The sequence below is a fragment of the Lethenteron reissneri genome, unplaced genomic scaffold, assembly GCF_015708825.2.
Source record: "Lethenteron reissneri isolate LAM-NWPU_2019-01 unplaced genomic scaffold, ASM1570882v1 scaffold_1409, whole genome shotgun sequence".
Taxonomy (NCBI): domain Eukaryota; kingdom Metazoa; phylum Chordata; class Hyperoartia; order Petromyzontiformes; family Petromyzontidae; genus Lethenteron; species Lethenteron reissneri.
The window spans coordinates 88,231-114,990 of NW_026891123.1; the positions used below are offsets into that span (position 1 = coordinate 88,231).

General features: G+C 44.6%; 1 protein-coding gene across 1 annotated transcript in view; it reads right to left on the reverse strand.

The window, feature by feature from the left end:
• The window catches only part of LOC133362240 (condensin-2 complex subunit G2-like), a 51,206-nt gene that overhangs the window by 19,320 nt on the left and 5,126 nt on the right, over nt 1–26,760 (reverse strand). Inside the window, exons 6-23 of the mRNA XM_061581171.1 lie at nt 26,044–26,187; nt 25,678–25,772; nt 25,018–25,087; nt 24,212–24,298; nt 23,111–23,203; nt 18,035–18,160; nt 16,466–16,645; nt 11,515–11,667; nt 10,015–10,237; nt 9,386–9,492; nt 8,755–8,943; nt 8,393–8,463; nt 8,088–8,247; nt 7,282–7,443; nt 6,640–6,756; nt 5,883–6,032; nt 4,409–4,508; nt 3,556–3,863 (exon numbers count right to left, since the gene is read on the reverse strand). Coding sequence (XP_061437155.1) covers nt 3,556–3,863; nt 4,409–4,508; nt 5,883–6,032; nt 6,640–6,756; nt 7,282–7,443; nt 8,088–8,247; nt 8,393–8,463; nt 8,755–8,943; nt 9,386–9,492; nt 10,015–10,237; nt 11,515–11,667; nt 16,466–16,645; nt 18,035–18,160; nt 23,111–23,203; nt 24,212–24,298; nt 25,018–25,087; nt 25,678–25,772; nt 26,044–26,187 — 2,535 coding nt within the window. The remainder of the gene's footprint in view (nt 1–3,555; nt 3,864–4,408; nt 4,509–5,882; nt 6,033–6,639; nt 6,757–7,281; nt 7,444–8,087; nt 8,248–8,392; nt 8,464–8,754; nt 8,944–9,385; nt 9,493–10,014; nt 10,238–11,514; nt 11,668–16,465; nt 16,646–18,034; nt 18,161–23,110; nt 23,204–24,211; nt 24,299–25,017; nt 25,088–25,677; nt 25,773–26,043; nt 26,188–26,760) is intronic.

The following is a 26,760-nucleotide window of genomic DNA, read 5'->3' on the forward strand; positions in this document are numbered from 1 at the left end:
CGCAGTTATAGCAGGTGATGACAGTCGTCGGAGATCTCGGTTGCTCCAGCTTGCGGGCCGCTCGCAGAGGCGAACGACCCCCCCGATCTCCAGTCCCCCGGTCGTCCCGCGAAGAACGCCTCCTCTCGTGGGCTGACGACTTGGGGCACGGTGACAACTGGGCCCGGAGTTGAGGACACGGCAGCGTTGCAGACGACTCCCTGTTTACGTTGAAGGACCTCGTGCGCTTGTATGCTTGTGGCGACCCGTAAGGATGAAATATCGGTCTCATCGGCCGTGTTGATGGGGACCCCCAGGTCCTGCGCCAACTTGAGCAGCTGCTCCAAAACCATGGCATCTTGGCCCTCCTCGTCCATACGAGGGAACGCGGCGTCGGCGAGAGCAAGCAACGCCGTGCGGTAGGCGAGCACGGTCTCCGTGTCCGCCTTCCGTCTTGCATAAAAATGATGGCGGCACGCCGAGGGAGGACCATAGACCTTGGCCATGAGAGCCAGCGCATCCTTGAGCGTGGAGCGGTCCGACCTGCGTGCGGACGTGAAGGCCGCGAGCGCGTTGTCATCCAGCATGGCAGGCAGTGCCCGCAGTGCCGTAGCGTCGGACCAGGCGGACATCTCCTGATGCGCCAAAAATCTGCGCTGAAATTGGCTCCAATCCCCGCCTTCCGCCTTGAAGGCTGACAACGTGGGAAGGCGCTGCTGAAAGATGAAGTCGTCCTCCTCCTCGTGCTTCCTCTCTGCCGCCCCGTCGGTGTGTAAGATGGCGGCCCCCTCGGCGGGTGTGTGATGGCGGTCCGCCGCGCGCGTTGGTGACGTCAGCGGGCGCGCATGGAGAACCGCTGCCACGTGGTGATGGCCGTTCCCGCCAAAAGTCGGTGCAGATGAAATGGCGGGCATCGCCAAATCGTTTTGGCGGGAATCTGCAGGGCGACCCTGCAGAACGTCGGCCGCCGTTCCCGCTCCTCCCGACGAGCTGATCTCCGCCAGGATGGACGCGGCGGCGAGCAGCAGCTCCGCCAGACGGGAGTGCGCTTCGCGAAGCACGGCGTCAGTCCCCCGTCGCTCGTCCGGCGCCGTCGGCGGATCCTGCCCCATGGGCAACTCCTCTTCCTCACCCCCCGATGCCAGCTGGCCCGCGTCGTCGAGGTTGTCCCCGTGGTCAATCCCGTGGGTCCGACGGTTCCTCCTTGTATCCATGCTTGGAAGACCGTTTCACTTCTGACGCCAGTTGAAGTATGGGAATTGACGGCAGGAACTTCTTGACGGGAATACACTTTTTATTAAATCTTTACGTGTCAAAATACAACGTGTAGTCTCCTTTCTTCCGACTTCACACTCCACTACTCTCGTGTAAACTCTAGGCCTCTGGCTACACACGATACCCTTCACTCGTGTAGACCCTATGCCTCTGGCTACACAATACACTCGACTCGTGTAGACCCTATGTCCCTGGCTACACACACTGCATTCGGCTCGTGTAGACCTTATGCCTCTGGCTACACACACTACACTCGCCTCTGGGTTACACAGAGTCCCGGTCCCGTTAGGACAGCGGGACTAGGTACCGCAGGGCCCTAGGTCTTCATCCCGTCTTCATTCTTCGCTGGTTACACACTGCCCTCACGCCTGTGTGCATCCCCTTTTATAGCCCCTGCTCACGAGAGACGGAGCTGATGCGTACGTCAACGTGAGCATCGCTCCTTAATGAACCAATCACGACGCACTCTCTCTACGATCCGTTTTCCCCAGCGCGTGTTAACACTCCTCCACCAATCACACCGCGCTGCCACCCGATCACTCCCTCTCAGCACGTCACCGGCCCACAGCCAATCAGTACCCCGTAACCCACGACCCCGCGCTGACCCCTGATCCTCCACCGTCAGCGCGCGTCACCACCTACACAGCCAATCATTACGCGCTGGCATACGATCTCTAATCCCAGCGCGTATCACCTCTACATATTTATGCAATCTAACCCCAAAAACCTATATTATGGTCTTCATTGGTAATATATACATGTGAAGGGAAACCACAGAACTGAAAAACAATCCCACTCATTAGAGAATAACGATTTAAAAAATCTGGACAAATAGGCCAGCAGCCTACTTGCATTTACTAGCCACCTAGTAGCCTCTCATGCACTCAATGATTTCGAAATGAACCAACTCTTCCCTCCAAAATTCTGAATTACAAGTGTGTTCCACTAGTCTTAGCTCAACGAGTAACAGATGGAGACTCAGCCATACTCCTGGAGGCAAGACATTTATTAATACCAACACACTAACACAAAGGGGTAAATGCCCCTTCACCAGATAACAACCTATGGTGGTGGTCCACCAGGCTAACTACAATAACTGCACTGGCAGTAGCTACGATGGACGGGACCCCAGCTTGGGTCCAAGTCCCCGTGTTGGTGACTTGTCTTTGGACGTAGGGCGTAGAACGTAGAGTCTTCAGGATAACAACAGCAGCCGGTCCCACTGGGGGCACGGTTTATATCCTGTGTGGCGGGGCTCACTCCGCCCCTAGCCACGACCACCTTCTCGAATCCTCGAGGAGCATCTCCAACTAGACACGTGATCCCCCCAGCCGCCCTTTGGGGGTCCCCGGGTAGGCACCTCCGGTCACGTGTCCTCCGGGGTCAACCAGAGTGCCATAGCCACTTTGCAACCCCGTTCCGTGGCCGGCACCCTCGCACCCTATCCTCTAGGGCAGGGGTCGGCAACCTACGGCTCCGGAGCCGCATGCGGCTCTTTACGGGCTGCTTCTTGACGATATGTACGTATGTACTCAGATGCATTGCGGCTCTTGAAATACTGAATTTTGTACCGAATTGGAAAGAAATGGCTCTTCTTGTTATTTTGGTTGCCGACCCCTGCTCTAGGGGCTGGCACTGCACGCAGCGCGTGGTACCATCCGTCGCTGTCAATTAGCGCTCACCGAGCCCCGCTTAGGGCCGGTACTGCATCCATATTCCAGTGGTGTCAGCGATGTCATTACATCGCACGCCGTGCCTCTCACTGCCCAGCTTCACACAGTGACATCCCGCGATGTCACTAAACAGATATGAATTGCCTTCCACATCCCTTCGCAACTCAAATGAACACTGTACTAACAAGAGTGTCACCTCCTACACAACACTTGCTATTCCATTCCCATTTTTTTCCCAATATATACACATATACAAAGACATAGATCCCCCGAATAACTTTAACAGACTGTTGGGGCAAGTGCTATTAGCGAGCACACTAGGCCGCCTGTCTCCCTCGTGGCGATGTTTACACAATGCATTAGGTACCCATTGGAGGCTGAGTCGACCTAGGGGAGGCCCAAAACCGGTTCAAATAATTACCACTGGTGTTGGTCGTGGGCAGGAATCGAATTTTGGGTCGCCGGGTTTGTAGCGCAGCACACTAACCGCTAAACTACCACTCCCTACATACACATATATACCACACACAGCACATACATCCACAGATAATACGCATCATTAGCAAACAGCCAGAAATGTTAATCGAGAGATTAAAAACTACATTGACCCTGTGGTTAAGGGGGGTACCTGTTGCGCGACATCCGCCTGCTTGCGGGTACAGCGGCCCATCATTTGCAGGAGCTTTTGGAACACGGTCGGAGCAACCTGCACGAGTTCTCTGAGCTTCTCCTGCGAGGCGGCGATGGCGCTACGTGCGGCAGCATCAACGACAGGTTCTGCCCTGCTCCGGGCACGTGTCACTCTGGCCTTTGCGTTCTTGCCGACGGCGCTCGCTCCGGGCACCTCGGTCGCGTCCTCGTGGTCCTGGCACAGGCAGTGCCTCAGCACGCTCTGCAGAAGTTGCAAACCCAGTGGCAGGCACTGCACTCCTTTATCTGAGAGCAATCGTGGGAATTAAACAGTTGTGTTCATTATTGTTGTGTTCAAGGTGTACAAGGAACTGTTCGAAAGATTAATTAATGAAAACAGAATCACTTCATGAAAGCACAATCAGAAGCCTGTTCAAGACTCAGAAGTAAGTTATCAAGTTGCTGCTTCAGTGAACTTTTCTGAAGAAGGCCATTCGGCCACAACGTCAAGATTATCATTAAAAAGGGTTCATTTTAATTAATGTGTCACGTTTTGACTTCAGAAGCAATTTTATTATATCTTAAAGAGCCATTCTCTGATACAGGGTCGTCCACTCCTCGCTAAATATTCAAAGTGAATATGTATTAGTCTCATTACATGATGCCAATGGCACATAACTATGAAAATGGGTGCCAGAAAATAAGTGCAGATGTATGGTGTTCAGAGAATAAAAACTATAAATGATAAAACAATAAAGGCACTGTTGCAATATACTTTTTCGGTGCCTCATGATGTATAATTTACGAAAGGAGTGAATTGTGTGCTATACAATATTATTGAGCTCTCTTGCCTGTTTCCACCACACTGATGGTGAATTCCAGGCAATGTCCAATAAAGTCAGGGTCTGCAAGCCCCACAAGCACTATGTCCTTACAGGCCTTCAGATACACCTGTGAAAGACAACATCAGGATTCAGTGGTCAAAGCTTGAAAGAGTAGAGGTTGGAGGTTGGAATGGGCACGGGGCAAATGTCGTACGATGCTGCTGAAATTATTTTACGGCGATACAGTAGACAAAACACTTAGCATGCAGGACACAGCATTCATGCGGCATGTAATTCTCAGGAAACTTGACTCATTATTGCCAACACACGAGTTGCTTACAGAAACATGCTTTCTTTGATGTCTGGCTCATTAGGCACACACTGGTGTCAACAATGCATAGTTTATTTATTCAGTATATGTTCCTGTGTTATTCATGTTGAATGCTGTGGCTGTGAAGTGTGCTCATGAGTGAAACACTGCCACTTCGCTGCACAAGTCACTTGCCATGGGTGTATATATACGTGTGTAGGTATGTACACTTCATATGGGGAGTGCAAGTGCAGGGGATAGCTCATTGCGCTAACATTTTTACAATCCAGGTTTGATTTGTGGGTATGCAGAGAAGTGGCAAGGACCGGGCATTGCTTATGTAACACAGTCAGATATGAGCATCTATGCAATTTTTTGATCTGGTAAGACAAAGGTGATAGGGCATTGGACTGTCCCCACCACTTTCTCATGTTCTACACAATAGGGGCCTAAATTGGTGCTAACTAATATCATTTATCCAATGCAACCAAGCTAAACAAATATCAAAACCGATGCACTTCTTAAATACAAAAATTAGTGGAATTCATTACGCATTGCGATCTTGTCCACATCCTGCAATAAACGGCAATGCATAGCTGCTGAAAGTGCCTGTCTGGGCAGCTCACGGATATAGCAGGCATTCATTTAATAAACAACAAACGTACTTTATTGTGTGCACATGAGACAACAAATTTTTTTTTATGTTTACACGGTATGTGGATATATATATATGTCCTTGGGTTTAATTTGTTTTGCCAAACTGTGTAAGTGTAACAATGTATATGAAATTAAGCATAAAATTCTATACACAAACAGCCATGCAATGTTTACAAAAATAACCCTTCAATCAATGATTGTTTTGTAAAAACCACTGATGGCCTGATATGCAACTAGTCACCAAGAAATGTAATCTCCATATGTAATTGTTTTAAATCCATAACACTCACACGCAATTTTATGCACTGCTTAATGATGCATCAAAAAAGATGCAGAAATTGAGATATATAATTAATTGGAGCTGAACAGGCCCTGAGACAGCAAAGCCAACACAAAAAGCTATCATCTGGCAGTGGCTTGAACATGGCAGTTGGTGATAAATGTAATTCCGACAGAAGCGACTCCAAAAGAAACTGAATGACTTGTAACCAAAAAGAACAATGAAACTACAGATTCTCATTAAGCATTCCTCACTGTTGCAATGTCGAGCGCGAAGCTCGCTTGAGCCTCAGCCTTGTTGCTAGCAGTGTCGTGTGGAGCCTGGAGTGCGCACAGCACGTACTGCACCACCCAGCTGCTTGTGCTCTCAAAGGAGGCCTGAATCGCGCGGCCTTCTCCATTGTGCTGCCAAATACAAACAAACATATGTACACACTATAATAGAGGTTTTTGGGTTACACACTGCTTACACACACACAATACATAAGTACACAGCCATACTAGTTATTGCTCGCAAAATCCCTGTCATCGAACTGGGTGCTGTGTCGCACTGGCCATCATCATCATTTCATCACTCTAAACAATATGATACCCATGACTTGACAACACCAAAGCAGGGCAGGCAAGTACCTGCATTTATCGTGTCCATCATATCATGGGTTGCATTACGAGATAGGTATTACCATTCAATGTAATTACTTAAAATTACCTGGTCATTCAGTAAATGCAATGCTTTTGAATTACCTACATTACAATACTGTGGAAGTACTGCTTATACATTGACTTATATTGAAGTTATTGTGCAGTATGGCAATATAATTATTACTCCGCTAAAATAGGCCACAGCAATCAGGGCATTTATTTATATATTAAGATTCATTTAAATGGTTGATGAATACAATTTTTAAGTGGTATCCCACATTGACGCTGCTTTGATAAATGAAGACATGCACCATGGGCTGGAATTGGGATCGCCTATTTGTCCCAGGCTCTTCTCCACAGGGATGCTGACCTTATGGTGAATGAGGATCTGTAGTAGACAGTGCAGCCGGAATACACGTAAGGCCGTCGCACTCGCAGTGTCCACGCCGATCGTCTTCGGGTTTTTAAGGAAGGCTCGCAGAGTGTCCTGTATAAGAGTGCAGGGAGAGATTATCAGCAAATTAAACCACTTGCTCGCTCTTTGTACTTATAAGCGTCGCAAAGCTTTGCCGTCTCTCTCTGTTGCCTTTCAGTGCTTAAATAGAGGTGACATGGCCAAGCAGTAGCGCATTTGCCGCTTTTTTCAGAGGTTAGTGATTTGTGACTGCCATGTTCAATACTGCGGGTGTATGCACCGTTTACTCCGCAGTGAATGTTAAAGATCCCATGGCATAATTCAAAATAGCAGCCATATAAGCCTGCATCTTGGTACAAATAAAAAAACTACACCTAAATTACTTGTGGTAAAACACAGCACTATCATTCCCTCTTGGCAAACTATGTCAGTCTGTGAAACAAAGTGCCTTCATGATAGTCTTGCACCATAAGAATGGCACAAATACCAAATGTTGTAAATTGTTATATAAATCAAAGGCAGACATTCACAGAAATACAACCCCATTCCGTTGTACTACCCCATTTATTTGTGCGAATGTTCGAGTCACGTAAGCACCTTTGAGGTGGCCAGTAGCTCAGTGAGAGCATTCAGCTTGTGACCAGAATCCAGCACAGAAGCGCAGCACACAGGTGAGCTGAGCATGTACTCTGTGTACTGCAGTGCCAGGTCGGGCTTTGGCAACATGGGTACACTTATCCGCACTCGGTTGACTCTTGTCTGATGGGTGACAGTTGCAGATAGGAACAGGTCAAGTTCGGACAATGAAACATTTCAGTGCGAGTCTAAATCCCACAAGCAATTTTTACACCCGCGAATTTTGTTAGAAAGATTCGTGATTGAAGCAGTAATAGTTGAAACATAAGCAGCACTATTTGCGATGGTCATACTCATAAATAAGAACACTGATGGAAATAGGTGGTATAATTTTTCATTGAGCAATAATAATATATTTTATATAAGTACTCATGGCTCTGTATAGTTCCTTGGTCTTTGCGTTCCGATTGGCTGCCGTCAACTCACTGCTCAGCGCCTTTTGATTAGCTAATGGCCACGGGCATTTGTGCGGAGAGGGGGCTAAGTAGGAGGGGAGGGCTGCGGCGAGGGGGGGTGCTGGGGATTGTCCCACGCAAGGGGGGACACCCAGTGGTGGAGAGGTGGGGGGATATTGGGGGTGGGGGGGGACCATCCTTGAAAGACGGGTACATACACTATTTAGTCAATGAAATAGTATCTGTAAATGCTAATGGTAAAAATATTGAAATAAAAAGTCGTTGAAAATAATCATGACAAATATTTATTGTTAAGTAATGTCAATTGAAAGGTTATTCTATCTTTGCCCCCTTGTTATCTCTCAGACTAACCTGTGGAGATTTTTTGCCCAGATTGACAGACAGCCATTCTGTAATGAGCTCCAAAATGTGACCCGCCTGGCCCCAGCAGCACATGCAGTCCAGCAACGGTGTGAAATCCATGTCATCCACACCCAGTTCAAAGGCACGTAGCCGTGACAACACGCTGCCACTGCCACCGCCACCAACCACACAGGCAAAAAAACGATAGATCAGCGATTGATGGAACCGTGAGCATACACAAAGCTTGAAACTGGTGAGGTATTCTGTGAGAAGTAACTGGAAAAAAAGTATTAAAGTATTTCACCAGCCCTCACCTGAAAGTAGGGATGGTGTTGGGAGGCATGTAGGAAGCAAGAATGACCAGTGCCTGGTAACAGCGCTCGTTCTATTTTATGGAAGAAAACAGTGTAGCAGCCAAGTTGTTCAACCCACGAGACATGCAAGATTTTTGACACTGAAGTACTCGGAGAAGGTAACACACAGTGTCATTCTGATGAAAGGATATGTATATGTACATATGTAAATGAAAAAAAACTTATATATACTCGGTAAATATAAAAACGTAACCATGTTCTATCCCTTTAAGCCTACTTGACAAAGCAGACATCTGAATGAGGACTGGCATGCTCAATTATAATTACAATTTGTATTCAAAGATGTCGCCCAGCATAATCACCTTGAACGTTCTGAAGTAACCGGGCACCACGTCGGAAAACTTAATCACGAGCTGCTGATACACGCGCGGGTTTCCCAGTAACACTTCGCGAATGCTGCTCCACAGGATGACCACCACCTCTAGCAAGCTGCCCACTGTCGTCAGGTCCTTGGCGAGAGGTACGTCCTCATCATCATCATCATCTTCCTGCTGGAAGGCACATGCTCGAGGGTTCAGCATGCGACGCTCACGTGCAGACTGTGCTGATGCAGGTGTTGATGCACAATTCCCACATTACCTGAACACTTACAGCACTAAAGCCGAGTGAGCCACGTGACAACAGTGTGGTAATATGACAGAATTAACAGGTGAACACAATAATTTGGCTTACAAATTACAATTCAGGAAGGACTAGTAGGAGTGTAAGGATGATTGAAATGATCAACTAAAATTGATTATTACTCTCTGATATGCATGCAATAATTAGTTTGCGTGAGAATCAATATATTTGCATGAAATCGGTTCATGCGACCTATGCAGCTACAAAACGTACTATAATTTCCACAATAGGACTATTTTTCCACAATTACCTCGAATTATGACTAATTTAATCGTTATAAGTCTTCCAAGGACATATCAGCACTTATCTTACACTCTCATTTTCTTTCTCATCTCCCTCAGCTTCTTTCTCTTCATTCTGGCGTTTGTGTTTTGGCAGACACGTGTTCAGGCAGTGATACAGCTGCAAAATCAGTTTGGCTGCGGGAGGATGCACACACAAGCAAATCATGAACTGCACTGCCACTGCAGATAATTACATTAAAAATCCCTACTTAAATTTCAACTCACTTTAGGACCACATCAAATATACAGAACTTTACTTCACCACTAGTTTACTCAAAAGGCCGTCAACATCAATCATCACATTTCCATTACAGCTCTCATACTTAACATGCCTTCAGGAGCACACACTGCAGCCGATTGAGATGACAGGGTCAGGGAAGCCAACAGCCAGCAGCATCAATGAGCAAAAACTCGATGCTCCATGGGTAATAATTTTGTAACAAATCACATAGAGATTGAATGCTCATAAGAACTGTGGGAAACACATTTGGACAACCTGGATCTAAGTGAAGTGAGGAACACAGTAGCACCTGCTTAAAAATTATATTACAGTATTTTACTTTTACAATCGAGTAATTGCAAATTATTGGTATATAATGTTTTTTATTTTAGCAATTCATGTACAGTGGACGATAGTGCAAATACATCAGACCTTACCGATATTCGTCGGCGACACGAACTTGTGTAAGTGTTGATAGAAACAGCGGGTGGCAGTGGGGTTCATCTGCACAAGGGTGATGCAGCGCTCACGCCACGTCTCCTCGGGCTGCTCAACCGGCAGGAAGGAGCTGGCCAGAAGCTGCACCAGCCGGCGCGTCACTACGGGGCTGTCCATCGCCAGACGCGCCAACAGGTGCTCCATCGGACAGATCTTCCAGTACTGCGGGTCACAGAAAGGTTAATGGGGCAAACGGGATGGAAATTTAACAAGAAGAAAATGAGGTAAAGCGAGACCTGCTACCCCCCCCCCCCCCCCGTTGAATTACGTAACTCATCTCCCAGAATGCTTTACACTAACATTTAAGCATACTTATTATATAAGTAGACTCATTATTTTGTTCTTTTTTTTATCATGACTTGTATTCCTACTTAAAATGTATGCTGCTAGACAATTTTATCCAAAAGGGTTAATGGAACAAAAATGTTATGTGGATAGACAGACTGTTGTCTATTTATTAGCTATAATCCTTCTAGAGGCGGAGCCATGGTGCTATCGCGCGCTGCGCTATGAACCCAATGGACTGATTTAGATTTTTGACAATGGCTAACACCCATAGTGAGTGATATCTGAATTGGTTCTGGCCACTCACCAGTGTGGTCAAAACCATAAAAAGTAATATTTGTACTATGATTATAATTCTCCGAACTGGATATAATCATTATATTTTTGTCACTATGGTTTGATGTATTGTTTCGTGAATATTATTGTGGATGAAAAAAAGTTATGATAATCGTAATGTCCCTAATACATGCTAAAAGCTAGATATGACAATAATGTCTGCATTGAAAGTTGAATGGACTTTTCACACTTTAGTCACTTTAATTACCACTTGAAAAAACCTTTTCCTCTTAACTATTTCACAATGGACCCAGGACACATTAAAATTACAAATGTGAAATGGATAAATTGGGGAACAATTTAATTACTTTTAGCATTATTTCATCAAGTTTATCTTTATCACAGTAACTTGAAATAAAATTGCATCATATCGAACAAAATGGGTTTAATAATTAAGTGAAAGAGAGCTATTTGTTCTTAGTAACCAGTCTGCTTGCCAGTGTGGATGGAATATTTATTCACAAAAGATAACAAGCATTCTAGATTTGAAGTTTTCGTGACTGGAAGGATTCATACTCTTTGGTTTTTTCGGTAAAGTCACGTAGGTAAAAAATGTATATTAATTAAATCACGACGTTTCGGGCGCAACACAAGCATCCTTCTTCAGGTGGGGATCACTTAGCAAAAGCACACCGCTTAAGTGTGTGCTTTCATTTATTTGAATTTTTTACCTACGCGACTTTACCGAAAAAAACAAAGAGTATGATAACAAGCAACAAGGTTTTCGTCGGTATACTTGCAAAGGCAGCTAATGGATACGAGTAGCAGCACTACAGAGGTTGATAAAAGTGAAAATGCATGAGGAAACTGCATTATACCTTAGCCGCTCGCACAGCCTTGACCTTAAGCAGCATGTCGACAAAAGCCACACGCACCCTCTCAGTTACATCGTGTAGCCCATTCCTGGCTTCTGGAAGGAGCTTCTCCATTAACGGGTGACTCAATTTGTTGTCGAGAACAATTGGCAGGGACTGTGAAAGAGAACACCATGCACCCACAAACATAAAATCATGACTGACGAAACAATTGCTATTTGCAGACATAAAAACTCACAACATGAATCAGTGAAGAGGTAAGCACTACATTTGGCTGACTGTCTCTCGGCTGTCACTATTATGAGTAATTCTTGACACAGACCACATAAGATTCCAACTGCTATTCATATACGCGTATAGGTATCACACCGTGTTCACTAGCATAGCGTGATGAGTACATGACTCATCCCCGAAACACATGTGCATACACCCATATAGGCAATCTCACACACACAAGCACAAATTAAGTCATAAACACACAAGAAATTTGAATTTAGGGATCTATCCTGCTTTGTATGGTGACACAAACAAGGCCTTCATGGCCTTAAATGTCTGAAATAATGCTGGTAAATCTTGAGGTATGTGTAGAGGCTGGTGATATTTGGGGTACCTGTACCTCTGACTCAAGCGTGGCACATATCACATGCACATTATTTACTTGGCCAGTATGCTTAAGACCAAGTGGCCGAGGAAAATGTAATGCGCTTTCTGTCAAAGGCAGTTCTTTAACATTAAACACAGGATAACACTTACAAAAAAAGAATCTGAATTCAATGTCTTAGTTTTGTCACCCTAAGCTTGTTACATGTTTACAAGGTTGTAAATAGGATATGTTACCTTTGTGTACACATTACGATTTTTTTTTTAAATGTGGTTACCATCACCAGCAAATAACTAAACACTCTTGCTAAGGAGTTCCTGGGTTATTTGAGCATGGAGACTTGACAGGCATGGTTAGTATTCCCTGCAGACCACTGGAAAGAAATGTTACTGTGACAAAACTGCAGCTGTTGTGATTACATAATAGACTGTGCTTGTCTAATTAACAATTATAAAACAACACAACTGAACAATTTTATTTTTGCACTAGCTGTACTACCCGGCTTCGCCCGGGACTTGTATCTACCACGGCCGGCCGCCTTTGTCTCCCCAGTGGCGATGTTAATACGCTACAGTAGTTAAGTTACTCGTTTGAGGCAGAGTCGACCTAGGGGAGGTTCAAATAATCGTCACCGGTGGTGGCCGTGAGCGGGAATCGAACTGGGTTTGCCGGGTTGGTAGCGCAGCGTAGCGTTAAGCACTACACCCACCGCTCCTCACACACCACACACGCACAGACACACACACAGACACACACACAGACACACGCAGACACACACAGACAGAAACACACACACAGACAGCACGCTAACCACTACACTACCGCTCCCCACACACCACACACGCACACACACAGACACACACACAGACACACACACAGACACACACACACAGACACACACACACAGACACAGGCAGCACGCTAAGCACTACACTACCGTTCCCCCTACACAACACACGCGCGCGCGTCCATAGGTACACATACACGCGCTTGCTGCAGACACACACGACTTTCAGGGTGCATACGGCAGTAAACGACTGAAATAATAAAGCGGCAATGCTGTGTAAGGAACGCCTTAGACCCGCATTATACATTTGTGTAATGCGAGCGTAAACACACAAACACACACAAACACATACACAATACACACACACACATACATGCAGACACACAGACAGACACATAACACACATACATACACACACATACAAACACAGAAACACATACACACACATACATAGACACACACATACATACACACAAACACATCCACAGACGTACATACACACATACATACAGGCACGCAGACATACACATAAACACATACAAAAAAACCCACATACATACACACACACATACATACACACAAACACATGCACACACATACATACACACATGCATACAGACACACAGACATACACATAAACACATACACACATACACATGACCCGGCTTCGCCCGGGACTTGGATCCACCACGGCGGCAAAACCGACATACATACACACACAGACATACACACAAACACATACACACACATACATACACACATGCATACAGACACACAGACATACACATAAACACATACACATGACCCGGCTTCGCCCGGGACTTGGATCTACCACGCCCAGCCGCCTTTGTCTCCCAAGTGCCGATGTTAATACGCCACACCAGTTACTCGTTTGAGGCTGAGTGGACCTAGGGGAGGTTCAAATAATCGTCACCGGTGGTGGCCGTGAGCGGGAATGGAACTGGGTTCGCCGGGTTGGTAGCGCAGCGTAGCGTTAAGCACTACACCCACCGCTCCTCACACACCACACACGCACAGACACACACACAGACACACGCAGACACACACAGACAGACACAGACAGACACACACACACACACAGACACACAGACAGCACGCTAAGCACTACACTACCGCTCCCCACACACCACACACGCACACACACAGACACACACACAGACACACGCAGACACACACAGACAGACACAGACAGACACACACACACACAGACACAGACAGCACGCTAAGCACTACACTACCGTTCCCCCTACACAACACACGCGCGCGCGTCCATAGGTACACATACACGCGCTTGCTGCAGACACACACGACTTTCAGGGTGCATACGGCAGTAAACGACTGAAATAATAAAGCGGCAATGCTGTGCGAGGAACGCCTTAGACCAGCAACACATTTGTGTAATGCGAGCGTAAACACACAAACACATACAAACACATACACACACATACATACACACAAACACATACACACAGACATACACATACACACAAACACACACATACATGCACACAAACACATACACAATACACACACACATACATGCAGACACAGACAGACACATAACACACATACATACACACACATACACACACATACATAGACACACACATACATAGACACACACATACATACACACAAACACATGCACACACGTACATACACACATACATAGAGACACGCAGACATACACATAAAGACATAAAAAGAAAACCCACATACATACACGCACACATACACACACACATACACACAAACACATACATACACATACATACACACATACATAGAGACACACAGACATACACATAAACACAAACACACATACACATGACCCGGCTTCGCCCGGGACTTGGATCCACGATGCCCCGCCGCCTTTGTCTCCCCAGTGACGATGTTCACACACGACAGCAGTTACGCTTTTGAGGCTGAGTGGACCTAGGGGAGGGCCAGGTCCGTTTCAAATAATCGTCAGCGGTGGTGGGCGTGAGTTGGAATCGAACTGGGGTCGCTCAAGCAGCTTAATGACTGTTTGTACAAAGAACATATAAAGAATCGATTATAATAACCAGGCAAGAGTCCACATTATAGACTGCCAGTACACGCACTCAGCTTCATAAGCAGGCTAGAGTGTACATGATAGAGTGGCAGTACGCTCACCGAGCTTAATAAGCAGGCTACAGTGTACATGATAGACTGGCAGTACGCTCACCCAGCTTAATGAGTATTTGTACAGTGAACATTAAAGTAATCGATTGTTGGCGCGTTGGGTTTAAAAGTAATATTAATAGCACACATTGTGGTGGGGGTGTAGTGAAGAGTAGGAAAAACTTTGATGAATTTACCTCAGAGTGGCGTGGTGGGTGTCGAGGCCTAGTAGCGTGCAAAGCCTGCGGCCTCGCCTAAAATTGTCGGCTTGGAAGAGGCAGGGTACGGGTGGCGTTCCTTCCCCCCCCCCCTAGCGCTCCAACAATACTGTGTAATGGCTATTATTTAATTAAATACGGAGCTTATGAAAGTGGCGAAGGCGTGGCTAGCCGTTGGCAGGGGCAACCGCCGTCCAATGAAACTGCAGCCCTTGGCGAAGGCGTGGCTAGCCGTTGCCAGGTCCAATGAAAGCGGCGAAGGCGTGGCTAGCCGTTGCCAGGGGCAACCGCCGTCCAATGAAAGTGCGTATGGGCCAAAGTCCACACACACACACACAGACAGACAGACATGAACGATTTTATATATATAGATGGAATATGCTACAGCTAAGACCATTATCTGCCACAACCCTCAAAAATCAAGGTGACAATATTCCTTTCAGTCACACAAGTAACAATAATCCGCACCATGCAAATATAATGCCAATGTATAAGGACATTTATATACATTATGTAAAAAATACATTGCAAAATTGGTTAAACATTGGAACCTCACTGAGAACATATATTTTCTAAGGGAGATTTGAGGAAATATAAATGTATTATTTATTCATAATAAATTTTGAGTAGGACTCACAATTGGGGATATGGGCAAAGACAGGGTCCCACAATGATCTTATTGCAAATGAGGTTGTAAAATATTTAGGATGCACTCTTTATCAGATGCCATTGTTTTGCTAATTCCATGCAGAAATTCCTGGGCTACAATAGGAATGAAACTGTCTACTGCTTGTACAGAGGGTCCAGTGGACGAGCACAGTGTTTTTATGCTGTCCCTGTTACCATAGTAAAATGAATGTCCACACTTACGACACAAGTGCACAGAGATTTGTGGGACTCCAAAACCTGCTGGGTTGTGAGATATCCAAGATAGCAGAACAAAATAAATGATTAACCATCTGTGTAAAGCTTTGAGTGTTATCCCTTCATACGTGTAGGTTTTCCTTGGGTACGCTGGTGAAAAACACTCATTAATCCTGAGATTCAGTGAGGCTTTACTAGACAAATACATAACATTCTTTCCTGGATAAAAAAAACGACTAACCAGTCAGATCATCACCTTCCTTAAACAATGTATATGGTGGTGGTAGTGATGATGACAATCATGATGGAGATGGGGACCTTGTAGACGGCACAGCGCACATCAGCCGAGGAGGCATCGAATGCGAGGCTGGAGACAAGCTTTGTGAGTAGCTCGGAGAGCGGGCGTCCGGGGATCATCTCCCAGTAGCGCGAGGTTAGGCGGCACACTCCTAGCACCGCGCTCGAGCGCACTCGAGGGCACGGGTCATCCAACACACGCTGCGTGTGTACGCACGCACAAGCAAACACAAGGGGTTTGGTGAGAGAAAAATATACAGTACGTACAATCACACTGCATAACCTATAGTTCAGTCTGTTCAATTTATATGGTACAAGATCATGGTCAGACATTCGCTGCTACTTTACAGTCATCGAACATTACCGTCTTCTCTGCAATACAGCATTAACATACTGAATTCGACAACAACATTTTTTCTCATTCCAACATAATATTAGGCAGGCTATCGGGGAATCTGTGCTTCATGTTAAAGGTTTGCATGTTCAAGGGCCCATCGCTACTAATTTAGTGTTGTGCTATAGCATATTGTGAGCAAATACAAGTACCAATCAAACAGCTTGCTCTTGGAGAAGACATTAACTCTACTGACCAGATGATCTGTATGCAGCAATTAATATTACCTAAATATTGCTGGTAAATGCAGCTCAGTGTGTCAGGATCCTAGTCAGATAAATCACTTGTAATTAATATCAATGCAATGAAAATGGCAACTGCTTGCCAACAAGCGTATTCAGCTTGATTAAACTACCGTGTGCTTATTAGTGGGTATGTATTTATGTGGCCATACTCAAAAGTGTTGCATTGCAGTAAAGAGTACAGTCCATTGCAAGACTGCTTTAATATACAGTACTATTTAATAACATGTACAGACAGTACATATATACATTCGCATACATGAACGTTATTAAGTTCAAATTGTACCGTCATGCAATGTGCATAGAATAGTTATGAAAAAACATGCATTACTTTATATATTAAATAGGTTTTAATTTAGTGTAAAATCAGATTCTTCTGGTCTAAATAAATATTCTGAAAATATAAATAATATAATAACGACAAATATTTATTTTGGACTTATTCTTCACCTAAAACAATTAACTCAGCAAAATTCTGTAGCTTGCTCATTATCTGTCACTGTCGGCAATGATGGATGTGTATTGCAAACGAATGGCTTAGAAATCCGATTGCCAATGTTGAGACACTCGGCCATCTCCTCTGAGATTCTGAGTTCAAGGCCCAGGTTACTGCTCGTGGTTAACTGGCTCACATGTACGGCAAATCTAACGGTGTCAGTCAAAAGTCCCTTTCGTAGAAGAAAAAAATCACCTATCGGGTGAGAGCCCACATATTCATCTGCCCGGCTCTACTACTTCATCAATGGGTAAGAGACAGGTAAAAGTGGCCAAGAGCTAGCCAATGCCTTCCTGAGGCTGTTCCTTGTTGAGACTATCAACCCCAGTGTGTGCAAAGGCTAATGAATGGAGCTGCTCTCACGATCTACATGGCACTGCTAGCACAATATATAGTGGTAAATATCCCCAACTCTACCAACAACAAAAAAAGCATTGATCGATGCACATGACACTCACAAAGAGCTCCTCAAACTGCCTCTGCAGATTCGCATCTGCCTCCTCCCTCCCAAATGCAGGGTCCTGCAGTGGGAAAGCGTCCGTGAACAGCAGGGTGGCGTTGGCCCGTATCTCGCTATTGCTGGCCTGAAACAAAGGCAAACACCCTCAGCATGAGCACTACATGGGGAGAATATCTTTTGGAAACAGTTTCTTTTGTAAAATAGGACAAAATTGCATGATGTAATAGTACAGTTTCAATTCAGTTAAACCTGTTTGAAGAGTAATTGCATATATGAGAAAAGAGGGCAAATTCACATTGTTGAAACAACTTTTCGGTGTGATTGTTAAATGTGCATAAAAACTTGTGAAGCAATCATGATGTATTTTTGAAAAATTAATACTTTTGGATTCAATATAAGTGTTACAAATTGTGGAATGAACTGTTTCCAATGACAGGCTCAACGCACTCAGATAATCGCACTACTGACTAAACATTTAAATATTTGAACAAGAGGAATGACATTTTTAACCCATATTTGAAACTGGCCTGCTTAAGATGCAAGTGCAACAATTAGTAAATAATGCACAGATGTATTTACTTTCAGTTCACCAGTCTGATATTTACCAATTTACAATAATACGTCAAATAGGATGTACATAGGAGTGAGCATTAGGTCTCGGCAAGGTAAGGTAATTTACAATTTTTACCGGGTAAATGGGTAAAGGTGTCGACCACGCCAAGGGGTAAGGTAAAGGGTAGGGTGAAGGTAGCACGGAAGAATTACCCGGTAGGGTAAAAGTAGCGCAAAGTATTACCTGGTAAATACCCTATTTACCGCTCGCTAATCGCTCCGTGGTGCAGTCCGTGGCCTCCATTTTAAAGTGGAATCATCAATGTCGGACCAGATGGAGACGGACCACGTTCTTGAGGTAGAGGATGAGGTCGAGGATGCCAGCAATGGCATTTCCGGGGTCGCTGCAAACAGCAATCGAAAAAGGCAGCGGCATGCGTTCCCGTGGGAGCACACTCACGATTGTATGGAGGGTGATCCTCGTGTGCAGCAAGGAAAGCGGCAGTGCACTGCCGCAAGTGGTTTTCCTCCCACACGAAGAACGCGTCGGGGTGGAAATCCCACCTCAAGAAGCACAACGCGCTCGCCCCAGGCAGCGCGGTCGGGACGTGGACGTCGGCGTCGGCGAGCCGCCTAATGCAGCAAACGCTGAGCTGGCCAACAATCCCGGATCGCCTTCTGGTAAAGTTTGAGAACGCGGTGGTTTATTTTGTTATCCAAGGTGCAATCTCTTTGCGAGCCGCCGGCAGCGATAAGTTGAAGACCTTGGTCCACACATTGACGCAGGGATACGAGGACCCGTCGACCCACACCGTCATTCGCAGGATTGTCGAACTTCACGCCATCATGCTGCCCTTCGTTAGGACGTTCTTCTCCAACCTTGACGTCGCCATCTCGCTCACCATTGACGGGTGGTCGAACCGCAACCTGAAGGGATTTTGGATGGTCACGGTGCACTGGATCGACACCAAATCTGGTGCGTCGAAATCCATGCTGCTGATGATCCTCGATGTGCAGTCTGGAAGGGGTGTCGGCAAGCGCATTGGCACCACTCTGTTTGAACACCTCCAAAGCCTCGGGCACAATGTCTCGACCAAGCTGCTCGCTGTCACCAGCGAAAATGGCTCCGATGCGATCAGTGCTGTCAAGACGTTGTTCGCCCTGGTCAGCGCGGATGCCAGATATGAGCAGTTGCGGACTTGCCACCATATTCGCTGCGCAGATCATTCGGTCCAGATCGGCGTCGTCCAAGTTCTCAAACTGATCAAGTCGATGAGGCGCTCGTCAATATCAGGCGCAGCAAGGTCGTCCGGCAGTCGTACCGTTGGGAGGCCGAGATCGCCAAGTTCGACAGCAAGGAGCTGACGTACCAGGACTCGCCGACCAGGTGGAATTCGACGTTTGACATGGGCGATGACGCCATCAAGAAGCGTGTCCCATTGGACATTATCATGGGGCGCTTCCAGGATGTGATCGGCGTCGGTGCTTTCACTGAACTGCAGTGGGCAAACATCGAGGGCATGAAAGCATTCCTGCGAATGCTGTACCAGGTCATGACCTCGTTGTCGGCGGACCGCAAGTAAACATTGGATCTCGTGCCAGTGATGATGGAGCACCTGATCCGTCATTGCGATCGCGGCGAAGGCGCTCTTAGAGCGAGTCCTTGACCGCGACGGGGATGAAGGCCGAGCTGGTGCGGTACCGCGACTTTCTGCTTCAGAAACCCGCCATTGTGGCATCCTACTTGAATCCACAAACTGCCGAAAACGACAGACCAAGACAAGCTGGCTACACTGAAGGCCACAATCCGCTCTGTCCTGCAGCATCGCTACTCGGACATGCTCGCGATTCCGCCGACGGCAGTCGCTGCCCATATGGAGGGGTCGCTGTTTAGCACCCTATTCAGCAATGTCGGCAGCTCCATCGATGACGGTGATGAAGTCGATAGTTTTCTGAGCATGGGCGTCACGACCGCCAGCACCTTCATTAACGTAAAGAGCTGCTCCCTGCCCACTACAAGATGGCCTGCGGCTACTTGGGAGCGCCGACGACGTCAACTCCCTGCGAACGCGCGAATAGCGGAGCCGGGCGGGAGTTCACATGCTTTCGCCAGTCGCTGTCGTCGACGCTCTTCATCCAGTCCATATGCTTGGGGTCTTGGATCGCAGCCGGCTGCCTGAAGGTCCCGTCTAACCGGGCCGGAGAAGCGCAGGATCGTCGTTCGTCTGAGGACAATGGCAATGACGAACTTGATCAGGTTGTTGATGAGATCGTCATCGACCAAGACGACTAAAATGAGGTTATGGAGGACGGTGTCGTCGACAGCCTCAATGCCCAATTTGAGAGTATTCTATACAAATAAAGCGCTCTACCTCGCATTTACCTGTTATAAACCTTTTTCATATGTAGTACCCCGGTAATTACCCTGTAATCGGGTAATTTGTATGGAGTAAGGGTAAAAGGTAGGGTAAAGGTAGGCTCGTTGCTTTTTAACTTTTACCTTATCTTGCTAAAGGGTAAAAGGTAAGGGTAGAGTGATTGTATTGTGGTTAGGTAAAATGTAGGGTAAAGGTAGGCTTGTTGTTTTTAAATCCTTTATATTAAGTTCGCTTGCGTGCTTGCTTGCTTGCGTGCTTGCTTGCTTACGACCGTGTAAATCTTTTGGTCGTTTTTTAACCCACTTCCCGTGATCCGAACGAGTTGACATTTTCCACACAGACTCGTTGTGCGTGACAATTAATGTTCGTGAAAAAAAATTCCCAAAATTTTACACTTTTTAGGCAAAAAAAAATTATTTTACATATATTCAAATAGAACTCATTCATGGCTTTGGCTGAACGTCACAGTGTAAGAGCCCAGAGCGTAACCCCTCCACAGGCCGTGGCAGAGTAGCGCAGTTGGTAGCGCCCTCGCTTCCCATGCCAAAGGTCGCGGCATCGATCCCCGCGTCCTCCACAGGCGAATATATTTTTTTATCCTTTATATTAAGTTTGCTTGCTTGCTTAGGACCGTGCAAATCTTTCGCTCGTTTTTTAACCCACTTCCCGTGATCCAATCGAGCTGACATTTTCCACACAGACTCGTTGTGTGTGACAATTAATTTTCGTGAAAAAAAAAATCCAAAATTTTACACTGTTAAGGGAAAACAAATTAAATATTTAATTACCAATTGCTTAATGGTGGCAGACAATCATCTGACCCATAGGTGGCAGCCATCTCAAGCCAGAGGACGAGAGGACTCTAGCCGCCACGCATATAAAGGATTTATAGTGAAAAACTTTGTTTTTACGGGTTTACTTGTTACCTTTTACCTTACCTTGCCGTGGACTAGTGAGCATGTGTTCGAGTAACATGCTCCAAAAATCCTTTCTATAGCACTTTACCGGGCCGCCTTAAGCCTCGCTCCACTAAAACGCCGACTTCACCGAGCCCGAGCTTTTATTTTCGTAGTATCACGTAATTGTTGTTTTCTATGCTTATAACTCTTTTTTCCCATGTTTATGTAATAAACCTTCTTGAGACGGCTTCTGGAAACAGTCCTTTATTTTCCACTTCCACAGTTTACACACACTCCCCGTTGCTGGCAGGCAACGGGCAAGCGGGCAGACAGCCAGCAAAGTCGCACCGCTCACATGGCACCCAGAGCCCCGTACGCGCGTGGCTCCTGCTCTCTTCGTTCCCAGGTCTGCTCCCGACTCCTCCGTCTCTCCCCCTCTTAACCCCTCGGTCACGTGGTACCCCTAAGCCAATCTCCAGTAGTCAGTGTCAAACACTCCAGATCACTCCCCGTCAACTCCCGGGACCACGCCTCTGATCCGGCTTCCCATTAGCTGAGGCCAAGATCGGCCAAGCCAATCACCTTAGCTAACATGCCGTGATCACGCCGAGATCATGCTCCCGGGCTCTCCCCTCATTGGCTACAAAGCGGGACCGGCAAGCCGATCGCCACGTGAGTCATACATGGCTCTCATTACATTTATATTGCTACATTTTTTTATTTTAAGTTTATTTCATGAGTTATTTACTGCATGTACATTATTTAACACAATTACACTTCGATTGCTTATGGTCTCAGCCAACAGCGATCGGAGAAGTCTAGGCCTAGCCTAATGCATGGTAAACGGACATTCGGAAGTGACTGCTTAACAATTAATATTAAAATGTTTTGTGGTATTCATAAACAGTTGTTCCATTAGTTTCATTATGGGTAGTGTTAGAGTAGATATTCGATTAAATGAAACAATCATAGGAAGTGCAGAGCGTATGTACAGCGATATACGATACAGGTAGGGATAGCAAAACGGATGACAGCGCGAAACAGTAATGAGAGAAATCGAACTAGTAATTGGGTAGGGGAGGCACAACTATTTCCGGCTATGGGATTGTATCTTGTTTTTCGGGGAAAATTGTTGTTTCCGACATACAGAAAATTCGGGTTACGGATCGTTTTCGGGGCCCTAACCCTTTCGTGACCCGGGGACTGCCTGTACTGCTGGCAAAATGAGTGAGGGCCAATACTTGCCTTTAGCGCCCTCCACAGGATTGGCTCGTACAGTCGGTGCAGCATCTCGTCCACACCCTGGCGGACCTTCTGAGCGTGGAAGTAACTCAACATCTGAGATATAATGAAGCAATCATGAGTCAAGCACAGCACTCTGTGTTATCGCCTGCAAAGCATTTCCACCTGTATGTGACTCATTGTAATTTATATCGGTTCAAATATTATTAAAGTCAACAGCGCCCACCAATCTCACCGTCTACTCAGACAATCACAGCTTATCAGCCTTATCTGAATCAAATTATATATATTCAGTTCAGTGATAATACTGCCACTTGCTGGACTAAGCTGGTAAGTGTTATAAAGTCAATACCTTTTAGATAACTTGTAAAACTGTCATACTGGTTTTCACACAACCACTCATAGTTATGTGTCTGAAATGTAAAATATAAGTAGGAATTATTTTTCAAATGTGTACATATTTTATATACAAATATGCAAATTCAAATATATATCAATACACCAGCTAGAACTTATTGACTGCAGTGATTGAATACGCATTTTCATATGTATATATTTTTTTACATTCCACTATGCTGTGGATTTAAAACCTGCCCATAAAACATCCATTTGGAATAAGAAGAACTCAGTATTAACAAATTACAATATTTTTTCCATACAGGCTAGGCAGTCGTGTATTCAGTACACTGGACAATGTGCTAGGGTTTAAATCGTCAAGAGTTATATTCCATTCATTCAGCAGAAAGGCATATATTATTACAAAGGCAGAATATAGCACTTCAGCGAGGTCCATTTAAAATCCCGCAACGAGGGTGGGCTGTAGTGTATTGGTGTTATAGCCCAACATGACAAATCCAAACATTACCTCCGACTAAAATTATTCAATATAACAATGGTTATTTTCTTATATACACTTACCTCTCATTCAAAATAAACAATGTCTCAGTGGGCTCTCCCAAGGTTTAGAAGGTCATTTAGTTGAATTTCAATTTCTGTTAATATAAACTGTGGTTAAAATAACCACACAGGAACCTGGCATATGTAGGCACTTCACTTAAAAAGGCTCCTGTGCTGCAGTTGGAGATATGGAGAGAGTTTTCTTGCCTGCCGCACTTTGGAGTTCAATGGAGAGCTGTAAGGCAGGTACACGCCGTGCTCCATCAGGTTCTGGATGCAGTGTTCCTCCATCACCTGCAATGATAAAATGGTACTTATAAAGACCTGAAAGTTGAAATAGACCATTTGTATAATCTAAAACTTTCGTGACTGCAGGAATTCATATTCTATGGTTCTTTCGGTAAAGTCACGTAGATAGACGATTGTGTTGCGATCGAAACGTCGTGATATTTTTTTTTTATATCTACGTGACTTTACCGAAAGAACCATATAATATTTGTATAACCTTTATTCAAGAGACGTAGATAAACGATTGCTTGTGTTGCAATCGAAGCGTCGTGATATTTTTATTATTTTTTATTCACTTTATATTCATTTTTATTATGTTGTTATTTTTCTATCTACGTGACTTTCCCGAAATAGCCATATAATATTTGTATAACTTTTGTTCAAGACAGACTTTTTGAGGTGTGGCAGGTGCTTTAAAATGAATTCTTCTTTACAATTAATTGTAAGTTTAATTATACAGTATATTACAAGCCAGGAATTCAGGCAGTGGCCTAATGCTCAAAATATTTTGGACTTTTATATTTATTTGGCAGTTTGGAAACAATGACCACAAATAATGTAAACGTTGGCTTTTCCACCAATTATTAGGCAGCCATTGGAAATTTACACCTATGAAACTATTCTTGCAAACTAGTATTCTAATTCTTTATATGAAAATAAGTCTCAGAATATTCTCACGCAATCATGCTTTCTTTTACAAGTGTTCTAATTAATTGAGCACTAACCTTCAGGTAAGGGCCTGTGGCCTTTTTCCAGGCTTGAAAATAAATGTCAGCATAGTAGCCCACTTGCACTCTGTGGGAGACATCACATAACCAGCCAAATATATGTAAACATTATATTTAAAAAATAATTCTGACTGGGTATTCAATACGTTTACTTTAGATGGTGATGAGGCTGTGTCAATGTGAAAGTGATGAAAAAAGCACTACTCATGCTTGCCAGCGTGCCTGAGTTTAAATTTTGAACTATCAACGATAAAACCAAGTTTTCTGTAAGTTTAATTATACAAACATGTTCACCAGATACACTATATATATAAAAATTCATATTAGTTTTACACTTAATTTCATGAAGTTCAACTTTGAGGACTAATCTGGCAGACAAGCAGAGGAAAGCATGTCATTTCTGCAGCAAATAAGTAAATCCACCAGTAATGTTTATGAAATAGTAATGGAAATTTTAAAAATGTGCGGGTATATTTACCAAATGTCAAAACTACCTGGACATTATTAATTGTAAAAACGTAAACAATTGTAGCATATTAGCATTTGGCATGTAATCAATAACCAAAATATATGCTTATTGGTTATGAAAAATACCATTTAGCATCGAAGCAAACATCTACAAGTATATAGAAAATGCACAAAGAAAAATGGCCTCACTTAGTCAAAGAAGGAAGGTGCTTCTTAAGAACGGCATGAATCGTCTTGATAAAATCCACATTTAAACCGAAAAGGAAGGACAAGAATCGACGACTCTGAAAAACGTAAATTACACGCAATCAGACAAACAATTATTCAAATCCCAGAAAGATTCATCCAAGACATTTATTTCAAAAGATATTGCTGAACAGCATACACAAAGATTCTGTAAATGACCAATATAAATATCCAGTAAAAGTAACAACACAATGCTTTAATGCTCACTTGTTTTACATTTAGTACTTAAACTGTCTCCGCTTAGGTTTTTCAAAGAACGGTACGAGAACACCACTTTGATGCTGCTGCCTTTGAGTCCGCTGCTCTCACCTCCTCGGTTTTCAGGTAGATATTTGTCACTATGCATCCCTGCAGCAGCAGCTCCTTCAACTCCTCAGTCTCGGGTGGGTTGCCCAAGAAGTCAAACAGCCGGAAGCTCTCACGCAGGCTCCACAACCGCTTTATCCCTGCACCCTGCATTAGAACAGTTTCAGCGCGGGCACATTTTATCTGGCTTGCAAGCACCAAGTCCCACTTGACAATTTATAATACAATGGCTGTGTAGCTACATCAACACAAGCAACCATGTGTTAGAAGTACACACAAATACTTCATATTATCGTGACAAGAACTAAATGTAGATGTGCAACAATTTACCCCCACAGAAATTGTATCTGTAATGACTGAAGTGATTTTATTCTAAATTCAACTATCTGAGTTTCATAATCTCATTTGCATTGTTTCTTGTTTGTACTGTTTCGTTCGCTCCATTAGCTTCAATGTAACATTACCATATAATTTGCATACGATTCACATACATTGTTGATTGCAATACGGACAATTTGATGCATAATGTGAGTTTAATAATCGATTTTAAGCGATGTATCATTACATTCAAAGCTAAATAATAATTATAGATTTGAAGCTTTCGTGACTGCAAGGATTCATATTCTTAGGTTTTTTCGGTAAAGTCACGTAGGTAAAAAACATTAAAAAGTTAAATAAAATGAAATAAAAATCACGACGTTTCGGAGGCAACACAAGCTT